This window comes from Ciconia boyciana, chromosome 2 (genome assembly GCF_034638445.1).
Source record: "Ciconia boyciana chromosome 2, ASM3463844v1, whole genome shotgun sequence".
Classification (NCBI taxonomy): domain Eukaryota; kingdom Metazoa; phylum Chordata; class Aves; order Ciconiiformes; family Ciconiidae; genus Ciconia; species Ciconia boyciana.
In genome coordinates, this window is record NC_132935.1 from 13,449,707 (window position 1) to 13,466,955 (window position 17,249).

The 17,249-nt window shown below is 45.6% G+C and overlaps 1 protein-coding gene and 1 non-coding gene across 2 annotated transcripts; one reads left to right on the forward strand and one right to left on the reverse strand.

Moving 5' to 3' along the window:
• Nucleotides 1-3,267: 3,267 nt before the first annotated feature.
• Nucleotides 3,268-14,142, reverse strand: FAM83A (family with sequence similarity 83 member A). Its single transcript, XM_072851162.1, has 4 exons — nucleotides 13,645-14,142; nucleotides 10,547-10,714; nucleotides 8,895-9,019; nucleotides 3,268-3,814 (listed from the first exon to the last, which is right to left on the reverse strand). Exons 1-4 carry the CDS (start codon nucleotides 14,125-14,127, stop codon nucleotides 3,268-3,270), a joined length of 1,323 nt encoding a protein of 440 aa, XP_072707263.1. The 5' UTR covers nucleotides 14,128-14,142.
• A 2,344-nt stretch (nucleotides 14,143-16,486) lies between these two features.
• On the forward strand, nucleotides 16,487-16,559 carry TRNAM-CAU (transfer RNA methionine (anticodon CAU)). Its single transcript has one exon. It is a non-coding gene; the product is annotated as a tRNA-Met (tRNA).
• Nucleotides 16,560-17,249: the final 690 nt, after the last annotated feature.

A 17,249-nucleotide genomic window follows, 5' to 3' on the forward strand; every position in this document is an offset into this window, starting at 1 on the left:
GCCTGAACTAGAGCTGCCTCTAACCGCTGGACAATATGTTTATGTCTTTGGGCAGGTGGATGAAGAGGGTGGGCCTGCGGGAGAGCTGGTGGACGGCACAAGAGGACTCCTCCCCTCTAATGTTGCCAAAGAAGATTCAGATGGCGACCTGGCAAACAAGAGCTGGGATGATCCTCGATATTATATTTTCGGTCTCGCGCCTATTTTGGAGGAAGATGAAGAGGATCTAGATGTGTGCGACGGGGGCTAAAAAGCATAAATAAATGTAGCCTACACAAACCTCCAGAATATCTACAGAAGTGAATTTGTACTTAAAAGTGAATTTTTTTTGACTTTTAGATTTTTGTAGAATGGGGGGACCTCTGGAAGGCAGCAGGGGCCTCCAAGGGGCCCCAACAAAACCCAGAGGAGGCCCCGGGGCACTTGGAGGCTGATTAAGGGCCTTTGCAGGGTGTGTCCCCAGAGCTGGATGCAGTACTGCAGGTGGGGTCTTGCAAGAGCAGAGTAGAGGGGTAGAATCACCTCCCTCGACCTGCTGGCCATGCTTGTTTTGATGCAGCCCAGGATACGTTTGGCCTCCTATGCTGCGACCGCACGTTGTTGGCTCACGTCCAGCTTTTCATCCACCAGTATCCCCACGTCCTTCTCCACAGGGCTGCTCTCAATCCCTTCATCCCCCAGCCTTTACTGATATCGCAGTTCCCCCAACCCAGGTGCAGGACCTTGCACTTGGATTTGTTGAACTTCATGAGGCTCACATGGACCCCCTCCTCCAGCCTGTCCATGTCTCTCTGAACAGCATCCTTTACCTCAGGTGAATCAACTGCACCACTCAGCTTGGTGTCATCCACAAAATTGTTGAGGGTGCATTGTATGGTAGTAATGTTTATTCAAGCCCTTCCCTTGTGGCAGATGGACCAGGTATGTCAGCATCCTGCCATGACCTTCCTGACAGGCAGTTTTTCAGCTCTCTTTAACCACACATTCCCGTCATCACTGAATTATCAAGCTTGTGGGGCCTGTTAAGATTTTTGGCGTAACTTAGTGTTGAAGTTGTACACTCTGATTGCCATCAAAAGTTGAATTCCATTAATTTGATATTCAAGTTCAGCTCTTGTCTGAACTAGCACAAGCTGTATTCCTGATCCAGGGCCGAAATGAGTTCTTCTTAACTCACAGTGCTCCTTCTGGGTTTTTAGCTTGTCCCTTGCCTACTTACCATTAGCTGTGTTCTCCAAAACTTCTGTAGGCAAACTATCTTGCCCCACAGAGACAAGATGAGCTCCTCCATGGATTTCATGGGTCATGGCCTGAGGAAATGAAAGCTTCAGATGTAGTCATCTACAAACTTCTCCCCATATTCCCCTCTGTGCCACCCTCAGCTGGGCCACAATGGGATCAGGGAACTGAACCAAATTTAAAAGAAAAATTCTTAGTTAGGCTGGGGGGTACACGTATGTTTAATTCTGTGCCTGTTGATTTCAGAAGAAACAAAATGTGTTTACTCTTCACCTGGACTCTGGCTGTATGGAACTCATTTAGCTTTTGGAAGAGAAAAGAGTAAGGTGCACAAGTCAAGAGAATATGAAGAAACAAAATGATTCTCAAAGGGATTTTAATGAAAGTCTTCTCTTTTATTTGAATGGTTGCCATATTTAGTTGATTAAGTAGATTTGTCATAGGAATGAAAATCGACTTTCCCTTCTTCCCAAGGAATCCGAAAAATGTTGCTATGTACAGAATTTACAATTATATGCAATAGTTTATTGTTATTCTGGACTCCAAAATTTGATATCACAGGTAAAAATGTCCACACTGAAGCTACAGCAGGATGCGTCCATCCTGTACCTTTCATTATGTTCTGTAAACTTTACTGGTATACTTTCAAAATGATTGCTCTTCCAAGGATGAGAAACTTTCCTCACCTGAGATCTTGCTGCTGCATACAGTTTTCATCCTCCACAGCCTAAATAATTAAATTGTATTCCTTTTTGAGCAGGTGAGAAGTCAGGCAAAATGGGCCAGATGTGCAAATGTGTTTAGGTTTCTGTTTTCCATTGGAGTCAGATGAAAGATGATATAAAGCAGGTGTAAAAAAATAATCTACTGAGAAATCAATAGATCTTAGGCATCTAGTAACTTTGGGATTTGGATGGAAATCCTTTGTTTCATTGGTTTTCTTACTATTTGTTGCCTTTCACTTACAGAGGCTTCCATCGTTTTCATGGATTATTTGGCAGAAGGTTTTTCTGCTTTTGGTTCAAGCTGCAGAACCTCTGTAACTCCCTCTGTATTCAATGGGCACTACAGACACCCAGTTTCTCTTTAAAAATTAGAAACCTTGAAGAACTCTGAAATAAAGCATCATTATCTCTAACTTAATGTTCAGTCAAATGACTACTGAGAGGATTTTTAAGATCCATGTGCTACTAAATGAATTGGAACTCAGTCCTGGTGTGTTACTAGTAGGACTTTGCTTTTTTACTCATTTTCCAGTCTGAGTCTACACAGATGCTCTGCAATGAGGAAAATTGCTCTGAGCTGGTGGGATTGGAGGTTTGTAACAAAGTGTGCTGGAATGAACCCACGTTGCTAATGAGTGGAACTGAGCATACGGTGGCTGCAAGATGTCCTCCGTAACCCGAATTGTTGGTCTTGGTCCATGTCATGTTTAGCAGGCCCCTTCCTAGAAACCCTGTGAACAGATGTCCTTGCTGTGCACTTCAACCAGTCAGCTCGGAGACAGTGCAATGGTGGAAGCTGTGCTTCCCCATCAGCCCTAAAGGAGTCCTCCTAAATCAAGATTAAGGTGCAATGACAGCATGAAGGTAGACTGCTGCTGCCAGCATCGCCTCGGTTTGGCACATAAATAGCAGCCTCCTTATGCAAGTGCATAAAATGCACAGTAATAAACTGTGACTTACCCCACTTTCAGGTGCCTGGCCATGTGAAAAACAGTTAACCACCTAAATCTACTGCTACACAAATATGCTACCAAGCCCAGGTGATAGGCAGCACCACTGTTGCACTGTGAGCAGCATTATTTAGATGTATTCTTCCTGGGATCGTGATGCACCCAAGGTTTACATGTTAGCAGGCTTGGCTTTTTAATTAGGGAAACGAAGCATCCATAAGCAGCAAAACAAAACAAGAGGCTTGAAATCATCCTCATTTTGTATTATACAGAATTTCTATATTCATCAGTACACAAGCGATTGCTAAACAGGTCCTCACTATATTTACGTGCAATTCAAAACAAGGTGGTTATTATGCAAACAGGTTAGCTTTGTGGAGGCATCTCCAGGGTGAGCTTAACCCTGTCCTGTTTGGTTCCTCTTGTCTAAGTCTTACAGGTCTGTAAATGTTCATGTTGTTATACAGAACTGTGGAGTTATCTGCCACATAGTGTGGCTGATAGTAGTTAGCTTGGATGGCCTTCTGTGGTGGTGGGAGTGTGAATGAGAAATAGCTGTGGAAGGAATTAACTCTATGGAGAGGTGATTGGTGGGTGAAGTTGCTGCTGAATATGAGAGTTCTTGGGGGTTGCTTGGTCTGGTGAGTGCTGCCAGCTGAGAGGCTGCTGAAGGGATCGGAAAGAGTGTTAGCACTTCCCTCGTTGCTGTCAGGGAGGCTGCGCTGGGGGGCCCAGCTCTTGCTGAACAGGAAGGGCATGGTGCGCGGTGGAGACTTCGGTCCCCTCACTGGCTTGGACAGTGCATAAAGGTGTCGGAACTCTTCATCAAACAGCTCCACAACTTGACCTGTGAACTTGGAGAGGAGGTTGCGGTGAACCTGGCCGCATAACCATGTGAAGCTGGAAGGAGAGACAAGGTAAGGGCTAGCATTAATGTCAGCCATTAGGAACTGGAGATCCCTGCAGGGATGGTGCGAAAGGCAAATGTGTTTTACTGCTGAAGCTTCTTGTCTAAACACAGGATGAAGATGGTGTTGCAGTTGTATTTCAGGTCAGTTCACATCAGTGCTCTTTGACTTGGATCAAGCTTTGTTATTGCAGCTGCCTCTAAAACCTTCAAGAAACCTTGTAAAGTTATACAACCTCCTAAAGGGAGTGGTCATCGAGATCCACTGCAGGACTAAATGTCAGAAACAATGCCCAAGGTTTGGGTGTCTGTTCCATGGGAAGGAGTTTAGACCTCTATTTTGGGTACCTCTTTTCCATGCACAATGCTTAAATTAAGGTCTTACCATGTCTTGTCTGAACACACATAAATTGTACCTTCCCATAGAATGCTGTGCCAGTTGGTAACTCTCACCCACTCAAAACTGGCATTAGAAAGACTAGCGAAAAATAACCATCCTTTGTTTTCATTTTGCTTTACTTTTTCTGCATTGGTCAAAAGAAACACATAAAACCCCAACCTCCCTGTCACATCCCACTCCCACAAAACAAATCGCCACACCTGACAAATGCTTATTTTCTTCACTAGAGAGAAAACAAAATTATAAATATTTCCTACAGCCTTTCCAAAAATAAAAATACTACTTTGCTATAAAATAAGGGAGAAACACTGCAATAGTTTTCATTCTGGTAGTCCAGAGACACACCTTAGAAATCCCCATAGCTTTTAAATTATTTTTCTTTTATGTGCTTCCCTAATCCACTTGGCAAAATAAATTCGTGCTCTTTTACAAAACCACAAGCCAGCTTGGTTGTGCTGTGCAGGCTGCCTTGTCTGAGCAGCAGCAGCAGCATCAATAAAATGAGCCTAGTTGAGAGAATGAAATGTAATTACTCCCTGAGCTGACCAGGGCTCAAGCTGTGCAGCAGAGGATACAGAGCAGCATTGGATTTGAACCCGAGGTTATTCTGTGTTGGCAAAACTGCCCTGGTTATTCCTGCGTGACTTTATTAGCTACGCTGGATTTGCAAAAGGATTGCTGAGAGCCAGATTTGGCTGTAGGTGTGTGCACTTTAAATGTTGTTCTTGTCATGTTTTGACAAAACTCCTGTGAAACTCAGTGGGACTGACAGCCTGGGCTGACTCTAAGGGAATAAAGACAGACGATTTACATCTGCCCGTTCGGAGTATTCTTAAAGAGGGTTGGGTTTGGGGCATACAGTGGTTTTATACTGTTGCTTCAGGAGCAAGGGGAGGAGTGAAGAAATCAGTCATTCAGTACCACTGGGCAACCCTACAATATATACTGTACATTTTATGATTGGACATGCAAATATACACTAAGTTACTAGAACACAGGTACTTCTCATTGACTTTGTTCAAATCATTCTAAATATGGATGAAACCTTGGGAGCCAAGGTAAACAGCACAGCAAGCTAACTCCCCGCTGTGTGGGTAACATCTGCTGTGCTAGCTCAACATTGCCTTTATTCACTAAGAAGCACTCTCTAAACCTTGGCATGTCCTTTGTCTAACTGTTAAGGAGATAATAAGCCAGGAACAAATACAAAAACATGCGCAATTAGTCTGGGATATCTACACTGAAGGTTACAAACTCATGAAAGGGCTGAGATGTGAAGTGGCAGGTTTATACTTCATGTGCTAGAGATATATCTAGTCTTATAAAAGAAAATTTAGAGAGAAATAAAAATCAATTACACTTATAAATGGCTTTTAAAAACCCAACAAAATCAGAGGAAAAAAACTGTTGCCCCCAGTTTTGATAATTTACTCCCACATGTAACTAACTTCCTGGAGTACCTGATGGACAGGTACTCCTCTGTGGCTCATCCATCTTATCTGTAACCCTTGCAAGCAGAGAAAGTTGGATCCAATTAATAGCCCAAAGATTCTCCATGGACTGATGGCAAATGGGTCACCTGTAAAGCAACAAGGTGAGACCTGCGTGATTTTAGACAAACATTTGTGGACTTCATGTAGTGAGTCACAGCAATTTACATGCTGTGCACTTTGCTGAAGAACAAAGCAGAAGTTGACGTAAAAGACTTAACAGGTTTTCATTGGCTTCGTTCTAAGAGGAAATTCATTGTTTAGGTTTCAGGCCCTGTTTTGCTCCTTAGTTTACAATTCTGAGTACTCTTCTGGGAAAGGCTCAGAGAAGTCTGTTATTGTCACTATCTGCACAGAAGGATCATTTTTCTACCAGGCCTCTTTGAGTGAAGCACATCAGAAAGAAGAGAAAGCACAAAGTACTGCCTAGCTTGGGGCCAAAGCTGTATCACAAATTCAGTCGTTAATAGATACTTCTCAGCCATCTTTCCAGGGCTTTGTCCCAAAACCTATGTCCTGTTCCGGATCCTTTCATTTATGATAGTCTGCATTGAAACCCATCTCTCCTGTCCAAGCTTCATTTGCACTGGACTTGGGTTTTTTTGCGGGTACCCTCTGCATTACTGCAGCTGCAGTTCATTAGGGATGCTCTTATCCCTTGTGTTTACAGTGCTACGGTAACATGCGGCATTATATGCATTTAATCTGAAATGGAAGGACTGGCTTTTTCAGCTGAGCTCAGGTTTGCATGAACCTACGCGTTAGTGTTGGCTGCTGGTGGGATAACCTCTGTATGAGAAACCCACCCCACCTGAACCAATGTTCTCGGCAAAGCACCCCAGTGTTAGATGTTACATACTGGCTCTGAAGAGGCCAGTGGCTTTCAGAGTGGCAGCCAGGAAGGTACTCAGCTGCCCCTGAGGATCAAGGTCTATGCTGTCTGCTGTTTTCATGTTACCTTCTTTAGGAGCACTGAGTTCATGCACTATCTAACTTCAAATTAATTTAAAAAAAAAGGAATAACATAGTTATCATAGGATGGGGTAACATAATACAGAGACAGCAAAACAAAATACTGCATCCGAACCCCACACCACAGACACTGGCAATGAAAATTGAGAGGAAAACTGTGACTTAAAACACTTACTCATGCCTGCACTTGTGCAGACACAAAGCTGCAACAGCCTTCAGAAGCTTCTCAGCTCCAGCCTGGCCTGTGTGGCAGGACCATGCTTATCCACACTGACCCAAGCAATGGCTTTTTAACGTGGTTTTAAAAACCATTCCAGAGCAGGAGATGCCACAGACTCAGTGGTGGTTCCTTTGCCTCTACCTAGTTGCCAGCTTCAGTCCTCTTTGCTGTCCATTAGGCAAATATATTTTGTCCCCAAACACTTTGGCTAGAAGCAGTGAGCCAGGGTCCCTTTTAGAGCAGTATGTCCTGAAGGGCTATTTTATTTCCCCAGCCTGTTCCCCCAACCGCTATTACAAAGTCATGCAGAGCACAGCACTTAGGGGAAATTTGCTGTTATATTAGTTTTCAGATCTTTTGTATTAGCTTTAAGATTTATTCCAATTTGATTTCTAACAAATGCATTGCAGAAGAGTTTGAGTCTGTTTTACTCAACATCATTCTTGTTTATACCTGCAGAGGTTGGTGGATAAGGTTTAGGGATAACAGAAAACTTTCAGATTAATAAAGCGAGAGCTAGCAAACCTACAGAAATGCCACATACTGATAGCCAGCTATAACCCATGTGAATCTGCGAACTGGTGCTGAGCATGCTGAAGTTAAATAGCATATAGATTTGTTCCTCACTACCCTCTCTGCTTGCTTGCTGGATAAGGGATTATGTAGTTTGACAAGGTTCTTGAGGTTAGAAGATACTGCAACAGCAGTAGAGAATGACAGAAGTGACTGCACAGGACTTCGAGGGTTTTTCTTTTTTTTAGGACTGAAAAGAGAAGACAAAAGGAAGCTTCTTGGCTAAAGAAAATAGATCTTGTTCTGTCCCTCTTCTCCCACACATCCTTCACATCTAGTTTCTATATAAATCTCCTGTTGCATTTCTACACATCTTTGGTGAGGGATTAAAAAAAACCTGAAAGAGCAAGAAAACCACAGAGCGGCCAATAAGAAAAAAAAAACTCTGAGTGTTCACTCATTTTTGTCTGATGGTTCATTTGGAAACTGAATTAAAACTGGATGCCCACCTCTGTGGACAGCTGAGCTCCTGCAGCCGACGCTAACCCCACGTATTCACCTTTACCTTTGTTACTATAGCTATGTAATCTTTCTGGTGGCACAGTTTTATCGGACTAGAGGCATTTAAGCCTCCAAATCATAAACCAATATTAAGAAAAACAATCTTATTCTTTTAATTAAATAATCACCTCTGTAATTTTTTTCTGTCGTCTTTTTGTGTCTGGATTTCTAGGACACACTTCAGTCACTTGTGAAGCTTATCTATGTAGCCATGAGGCATAGGAACTTTATTTGATGCAAGCTCAGAGTCTCCTGAAATTCCCTGACCTGAGGATCTTGGATCTTAATTAAAAACCCAGTTGTTGAGATGCTACATCCTCTACCTGAAATAATTATAGCAGCACGAAAGTGGAGAGTTACAGACTCAGCTCACAAAAAAAAAAAAAGGAAAAAGAAAAAGGGAAGTTGCGTAGACACATACTGCCTACCTGTTAATGAAACACAAGAAAAAAAATGGTAAGTCTCTGAAGTATTTCTGTTTTTCCTTTAATCCCTGAACTTGTCATATGGAGAACGAATCCTCAGATAAGCTGAGTGACATATGCTACATTAAGCGATCCCGAGGGAGATGGAAATATATCATGTCTCATGATCACAGCATCTGAGGACCCAAACAATGAGGAAAGCATAATATTAAGCTATACATATTTCTAGTTCTGCTCCAGGGCTGCACCGGCAAAGTTGTTTACGTTAGTTTCTGAACATTTAAATTGAATACCACACTCCATAAAGAACTAACATCAGCTTTAAACCAAGTTAAACGGATTATTGAAAAATGGCCCATATTTGAAAACATGAGGGGTTTTTGTTCAAAAAAACTTCTCACCTGTACAAAAATTTCCATGGCATTTTTTTGTGAAGTAATATTAAAAATATTAAAAGAGCACCTAGACATGAACTGCAATGGCTTATCTCACCTGTAAGATCCAGAGAGCACGTATCTCCAGTCAGAGATAAGAAATTTTTCTTGTATTTGTCCTGAAAATTTCCTGCCTGATTTGGCACAGTAAACCTCTCCAGTAACACTGCGGACTGAAATATTCTGTAAAGAAAAAAAAATTAACAGAGTGAATTCCTTTTTTTTTAAACTAAAAATCAGAAGGAAAGGGCCCTTTCCCCCCACTGCCTTTAGCTCTTCACTTCCCCAACGTCTGTTATGATTTCTTCATGGACTCTCTAATGTTATATTTGAAGGTTTGGCACTAGAGGAAACCTAGCCAAGCTCTCTCACTTACCACAGGGTTAGTTGTTTCAATGGGGATATAAACCTGCATGGAAATTCACACAGATGGAGCTGCACTGTATAACGATAACTGATGCTACCCCTACCGAAATGAGTATGAGATGTGTCCATAGCTGAGAGCAGTCTGTTACCTCTGCTGACACCCCAGCAACAATATGCTCTAGCTGTAAGCTCTCTTATTTTACGTTGGCTAGGGCACAATACAGCAGGGCAAAACCTCTGCTCTTCCAATCCACCTGGGCCTGCAAGGACATACATGCTGCTCTGCTAGTGCAGCCCAGACGAATGCCGTCCTGCAGGATCAGATGCAAGTACATGTGTGAGGGGAGAAGCAGGTCAATTTGGCCCATGCAATGCTCTGCGCTGTCCTTGTACCTGAGCAAGAGCATTTAAGGCAGGCCAGGCACCCAGACTTGATGCTGCTGTCCATACGCACACTTTGCAGAATCAAGGCCTCAGTAAATGAGTGGCACCAAGGATTTGGCTCACACGTTGCTGAAGCCTGTGTATTGTAGCAGCATACTAAATAAATAGCACAGGATTGTTATTCCTAAGGAGTGGGGGTTTACAGACATGCAAACACTGTTATGAACATGTTTTATTAATTACAGTTTCTTTATACATTTGGGGTGGAATTCAGCTGTTGAAACACTGGTGTCTGCTGCATTTAAGATGCCCTCAGGTCTCCTGCCCACCCTCCAGCTGCTGTTCCAGACGGCTGCTGCCTCTGCGGTATCAGCCATCCCCACGAAGATGCCACAGGTGCCCTACAGCATCTCAAGCAACAAATGAAGTGGTCCCTAGGAGGTTATTTTTAAGGTCAGTTCCCTCTGGCAGAGATGAAGGTGGACTAAGCTAACAGCCAGCTAAATTTGAGGCATTATCTTTCAAACAGGGCTTTAACAACATGTTTTATCAGAAAACACCTAGTGCAACCAAGGTATTGCCATGCAAAAGAGTTTTGTGCGCCTGCTACCCATGGCTGCCAGACCACAGGCTGCTGCAGAGTTATTAAACAGAAGCAGTTGTAATGCTTATGTATGTTAGACAACTCTACTAGGGGACTTAAGCTCTGTTTTAAGACTTCAAGGCCCACACTAGTTTAATCTAAGGACCTAATGGAAATGCCTTAACTTCCTGTAACATCCATGGAAAAATGTAGGCATCTTCAGAACGGAATTAGGTGTGCTAATGCTACCTCTGGAAATCTCTTGCTCCCTTTTAATTACAAGGTGGACTGACCCTAGCATAACCATGCTTCTAGCTCAGAGTGCCTAAAGTTAGGCAGATGAATCTGAGCCTAAGAGCTTCACGGAGCCACAGTACCTTGAAGAGATCCTCAGCAATTTGCAACTTGTCGCACATCTCTGAGAAGAGATTTATGTTGCTGTGATCGAGCAACAGGTAGACAAACACCATGCGCTTGTTAGCTGCCTCCAGGAGGTCACAAAGAATCTCAGTGTCTGTGAACACATCCATCACGATAGCTAGCACCTAGGGGGGAAAAAGCAGAGGCATTAGCAGAGTCAATTTCCATAACTTAAGGTTGCCTGTGAGGCCACTAAAATGTGGTTTATTCTTTTAAAAAAACATATTCCAACAAAACGTAAATCTTTGGAGATATATGTGGATATTTCTTCTGTTCTTCTCCCTAAGTGCCTGAATCAGTAAATCGATGAGACACGTTGCATCATTGTTTTATTGGTCATATAAAGCCAATACAACATGCAACATATGCACTTCAGTTAAGCTCTTTTAATCGTAAAACACAAGATGACCCATGAATTTGTAGGTGAGATTTCATCACTAGGAAATATATTGAAGCGCTAACCAGAGAATAATAAGGATGTAGCTAAAATAAGAGATCGCAGCCCTTGCCAAACGTGACTAGCTTTCGTAAGTCACATGCATTTAGCAAGAATCACTGGATGATGCTTTCTCTGTTAAGGCCTACGCCTGGAATGGTCCTGGCTTTAAATCCTCAGTTTGTCATTGGTGGTGGGGTGACAGACTGCAACAGCTCCATCTTTTTTTGGTTTTTATAACAATTTATAAACTAATTGTTTCCTTTTAACCATACATCCATGCTTCCCAATTCACATTGGCAGGACAACATCTAAAAGTCTCATGACTGGGCATAAAAGCCCCAACAGCTACTTAAATGCACAGCCTCCAGCCAGCGTGGATCGAGGGAACAGTAAATGCAATATAAACCCATTTCCATACTCTAGCCCCTACGCTCAGCGTTGGGCACGGCCTCACAAAGGTGCTGGTCTTCGCTGATGTCTGCTATTGTCCATGGGAAAGGTCATCTCCGTAGGGCAATTCAGCCCAGCTAATACCTGACTTATCTTCAGAAGGTGCCTATTTCTCCATTGACTAGCAAGGGAACCCTTGATAATTGCACTCACAGGATATTAACTTCAATCGAAACAAACTTTACAGTATCTCTGCAGATCTGCCTTACTAATTGCTTCCAACTTGCACTGAATCTTACTCCAAAGCCTGTGCCCACACCTGCCAGCAAGCTTATTGCCTTCACCCCCACAAGGAAATCCTACAAGACCAAGCACATCCTGTGTGGCCAGCATCCTGTTCAGGCAAGCCAAATTATTCACGGAGCAGTGAGGATCCCACACCTTCCTTCTGCTGCCAAAGCACGGAGCTTCAGAAAGGGCCTTGCCAGTGTTAGGTAAGTGGCACAATTATGTCCAATATCTCACATCCACACTTACTGCTAACTCACCTTGTCTTTTTAAATGGCACAATACCGCATCCAGCCTCACTGTAGCTCCAGAGCACTCTCTCTAGTACTGCTTTTTCACCAGCTTTTCACAATTTGTATTTCTGCACCTGACTTTCCTCTCTTCCTTCCAGTACTTCTCGCTTCTTTTGCCTGAATTTCATTTTATGATTCACTCCTGTTGCACAAATGTGCTAAGATTATAGTACTACTCGCCAATCCTTTGCAGTTTGATGTCATCCACAAACACAGTCTTTATTCTGTTGTTTAAGTCATTAATGGATACATCAAATACCAGGCTATCCAGGATAGATCCTTATCAGACACTAATTAATAAACACTGCCATTGAAAAACTGTACTCAAAAAGCAGTTGCCAAATTTATACTGTGAGCAAGTGTTGCTCCAGCACCCTCTTGTAATGTAAATTAGATGGTTAAGGAGGTCATGTGAACCATTAATTTATATTACATTTCCCACTTTTCCCCTACAAGTTTTCTCCTTTTGGGACAGAAAATTGGCCTGGGTTGATACTTTACCTGATGCTTATTTTATTATTCCAGAGACATTCCTTCTGTTACTGTATCTTTCTGATGCCAGCAACTTAAAATGACTGATCTATAATTCCCCCGATATGCTGAGCACTTGTAGCCTTTGACACGGCAGTTGCCAACGGGGATTCTTCTCCCCTGCCATTACGCTCAGGATTATCAGACCCAGCACTTGCCCTTGCAGGAGAATAATAAAGTGAAAGTCTGTAACTCCAGCGGGCTCTGCAGCCTGTGCCGGACAGCAGGCACTACAGCCTGGCTTTGTTCCTGACCATTCCCCTGTGAAAATGCTAGTGGCATCTCGAGTTTATACAAGGGGAAAGCTCCTGGATGATGGTAAACACAGCCCTGAAATGTCAAATATTTTTTTTCCAGGAGAACAGGAGAGCTGCCAGAACACACATGACAGAGACTTTTTGTCACCTTCCAGCTGCTCAGCTTCTGGTTTCCCAGTGCATGGGCAGCCTGGCTTACGGCTGGCACCTCTCTGCGGGATCCCTGTCACTTCTCTGTTGTCAGGGGCATCATCTGCACCTTTCCCACGTGCCAAGTTACACTGCAGAGTCTCTGTATGGAGCCCACATGGCATTTTTAGTGGCACTGACAACGTATTAGGAATGAAAGGTCTTTTTTCTGAATAATTTCCTCTCTCTGGGGACGGCTGCTGGCACACCAGACACACATGCCCTTCTCCAAGCTCCCCTTCACCCACATCTCCCATGAATCCCCTAAAAAAATCACTAATGGCTCAGAGCTTGCTTTAGCTTAATTCTCATTACCAGTGCAATCGTCTGATCGGAGCAAACCATCCTGCTGGTGATGCACAAGAAGGGATAGAGCCCAGCTGCCCTTTCTATGGCACATTTGGTCTGCCGGGTTAATGGATGTTTAAAAAAAGAGGGAATGTTTTTCTTTTTAAGTTACCAACATAAAAAGGTGTTGGTGTGAGTACAAAAAAAAAAAAAAAAAGGCACTGGCTGTGTTCAACAACATGCTTTTTACAGCCACTTTCTAGAGCAAAGCTACACTGCAATGCACAAGGCTGGCTCAGATCAAACACCACGTTTACCTGATCTTTTTAAGAGCAGGAAGACAACTGAGTGCAGAGGAAACAGCAATTCTCTCCCCGTACCTGAGTGGTCTTGTTGATGTACCGGCGTATGATGTCTCTTATGTTGCTGTTCTTCTCTGTTTGGAAATACACAGTGGCAGTGGATTTTTCCTTTAAATAGGGCTTCTCCGCTGTAATCCATGTGTGCAGCAGAGCTGGCTCACTGCTGTCAGAAATGGTGGGGAAGTAGGTCCCTGAAGGGAGCGACCCGGCATCGTTCTGCTTTGGTGCGGCCGCCCCATCAGCAGCCAGGGACTCCTGTGCATAATAGGGCTCCTTGGTGTTATCCTTGATGTACTGAGCTTCCACCGAGGAGAGGAAATCCACCTCGCCCTCTTTGCTTAAAGTTTCGAGGTAAGAGTCTGTCCCACCATCCAGGAAGGCGTCGGTGGCCAACCTTATGCTTTCGTTGTGGCTGAAATCTGCTTTTGTGAACTTCGGGGACTGGTTCTTGATATCCTCCAGCCTTTTCCTTATCTTACCCATGTGTCTGGAGTGGCTCATGGCTCTTTGTCGCAGCAGTCGATCTGCCGGGCAGGCACCATGCATATGTGCAGCGCAGGCAGTGCAATCGTCCTTCTTGTTTGGAGACTGCATTCTGGCGTGAAATCGCCTCGGCTGAACGAATTAACTATGAATAAAAATAAAGAGATCTTATTACCTCAGGCACATTCACACTCCCTGATCTAGTTCGTACAATTATCTTCAAAAAAAACCCGAAGCTTGCTTCTCAGTGGTGGTGTACTTCGGCAACAATCTGTTTCCAGATGGAACACAAGTGCAAAGTTGATTAGATTACTTATCTGAGAGGCACCCACCTCACCCCCAGGGCATACGAAGGATTCGAGTCCAATTACCAGGGCCTTCCGATTCGGTTGTATTTCCCTTCCTGTCGCATTCTGTGAAATGTGAGCGAGGAAAGCACTCAAGCAAAAGCAGGTAGGCTCCCAAGCATTGTTGCACAATCTTCAAAACAGCTCGAGGCTTCTCTGTCTTCCCATTGTATTCGTTAGGGAGCAAAAACAACTCTGACGTTGAACTGGGACGGAGACATCAGCCATGTCCATAGCTTCAGAAGAGCAGAAAGGGTCACGGACTCTTTCCTGCACCTACATGCTGCCAGGCAGGCTTAAAAATAGACTTAAACTTCGTCACTGTGCCCCGTTCATAGTATGTTGCTATTACTATAGACGATTCACTCATCTATTTCTTTAAAGCTTTGTGACCACGCCATCCTATTAAAAGAAAAATACCCCTTCTCAAACATCCTGAATATTATGTGGAGGGAGGGTTGTGAGCTGGCCTCAAAGCATCAGAAATACAAACACTCATCACTTGATTGTGCACATTTAGGGCTGTTTGGTTGGTTTCTTTTTTTTTTTTTCCAGGCTGCAGCTTCTGGAGTCACGTTGTCCCCATGGCAGCTCGGCTGCTGTGTCATTAGCAGGACAGAGGTGCAGGTTCGCAGTGGGGTGAGAGGCACAGTGCCTCCGGGGAGCCAGGCCGACTGGTATGACTGCACGGGGGCGAGGAGAGGCAGGGTGGGAAGGCACCCTGCCTGAGGTACGCCATAAATACCTGTGTGCATGCTTTTACACAGAAGCACATGTGACACAGTTTTCTCACACAGGCTGAGTTTGCCCTTGCCTGCGTAGCTCTGCATCTGTAAATCGGTGTGCCATGGCGCTCTGGAGGGGAGCGCAGGATCAAGGGGACACACCAGCCTGGGCTCTTGCACGGGGGTACGGGCTGCTGAAGGCACGTCTGAGTGGGGAAAGGATCCTGCTGCTCTGAACAATGCGCTCGGGAGCATGGACATCTTCAGGGCCACTCAGAGTGACACAGGCCCAGTTTTTCCAGGGTAGCTTCCCAGATTCTGGGTCTGTGTCTACATCAGATGCCTGATGGGGGGGGAAAAAAAGCAATTATACGTGAGGATGACACAAACATACATATATGAAAAGAGAAAAGGGTATAAAATGGCTCAGATTTTAATCCCGGAGCCATGGAGGGCAGGAAACACCCACCTGGGGGCCCAGGAGAGGTGGTGGCAGGGCCTGTCCCTGACCTCCTGGTGTGATTTTAAAAACTATCCCGTCCCTCCCCCCGCCCCCAACATCCGCCCGCAGCTGTCAGACGCGGCCAAAAGTCACTAATTATCTACTGACCTGTTCTGCGCAATTATGCCGAAAATGATGCCGCCTAATTAACCTGACGTGCAAGATCACGCCCTGTCAACACCGATCACGGCCTCCTTGTGCCCAGCAGGGCCGCCACCCCCTGCCCTGGCCAGGGCCAGTGCTGTCACCTCAGGTCCCACATGGTTACCCAATGTCCCACACGGTCACCCCAATGTCCCACAGTCACCCTGGTTCCCACATGGTCACAGCAGGGCCCCACGCAGGCCCCCAAGGTTGTCACCATGGGGCCTCACCCTGTCACCCCAGGGAACCCCCGTTGTCACCCTGGTGTAGTCTATCACTTGTGGGATAACACTGGGGTTCCATATCGTCACTCCCATGTCCCACGTGGCCACCACAGGATCCCACACCGTCACCATCAGGACCCACACGGTCACCCTGGAGCTCCATAGTCACCACAAAGCCCCACACCGTCTCCACGGTGTTCCACTCGGTCACTGTGGTCACACGGTCACTCCGAGGCCCCACGTGGTCATCGCGGGGCCCTCCGGCAGGGAGCCCGCTAGAGCAGCCGGAGGAAGGGCCGGGCCGGGCCGTCCCTCCGGCCCCTCGCCCTCCCGCGACGGCCGCCGGGCCCACAGCGACCTTGGCGGGGCGAGAGGCCCCCGGGGCGGAGCCTGGGGGCAGCGTCGAGAGCCAGCGCGGGAGGAGTGCTCGCAGCCGCCTCGTTAGCGCAGTAGGTAGCGCGTCAGTCTCATAATCTGAAGGTCGTGAGTTCGATCCTCACACGGGGCAAAGGCGGGCAGTTCTTTTCTTCCGCCGGCGGCGGGAGGAGCCTCCCCCGTCCGGGGCCCGCACAGCTCCGCTCCCCCGGCCGCGGCCCCGCGCTTTTACCGGCGACATAACAACACGAAACTGCTCCCTGACACCTCGGATGTGTCCTTGCTGTCGTGATTTACGAAGCTGTAGTTCCGGGGAAAGGGCGCGTGTCGCCCGGTTGTGCGCTCACGGAAATAATGTCAGCAGCGCGTTGCGCCGAGCTGTCGCTGCGCTCCGCTGCGCTCCGAGCTGTCGGCGAGACCATTTCAGCGTTTGGGAACGGGGAAATGGGTCCCCCTCCTGCTGTGGGGTACACCCAGGGCACAGGCAAGGCCGAGCGGTCCCGCGGACCCCAGCAGCGGGCAGGGATGAGGAGCTGCTACGGGGGCACGGCCGGGCACCGGCTCCCGCCTGCTGGAAACGCTCCGGTTTATGCACATTTACAGCTGTAACGTTGTTACGAACCCTAAGTGTGTACACATATGGCCCAAGGTGCTAGCCAAAAACTTGGTGGGTTTATTTTTTCTCTTTAAATATAGAAATAATCGCATGTAAACCCTAAGACAGTCATCAGAACAAGGCACTTTTCTCATCTGCTCTTTCCACTCCCCAGAGATGATCTTTGCCTGTTGCATTTTTCTCCCTTTGAAAAGGAACGATGATGCC

Coding starts and splice junctions, on each gene's coding strand:
- FAM83A (XM_072851162.1), bottom strand. CDS start 14,127: ATGAGCCACTCCAGACACATGGGTAAGATAAGGAAAAGGCTGGAGGAT. Junction 10,715..13,644: donor ACATCAACAAGACCACTCAG/GTACGGGGAGAG, acceptor TTTCCCCCCTAG/GTGCTAGCTATCGTGATGGA. Junction 9,020..10,546: donor TTGCTGAGGATCTCTTCAAG/GTACTGTGGCTC, acceptor TTTTCTTTACAG/AATATTTCAGTCCGCAGTGT.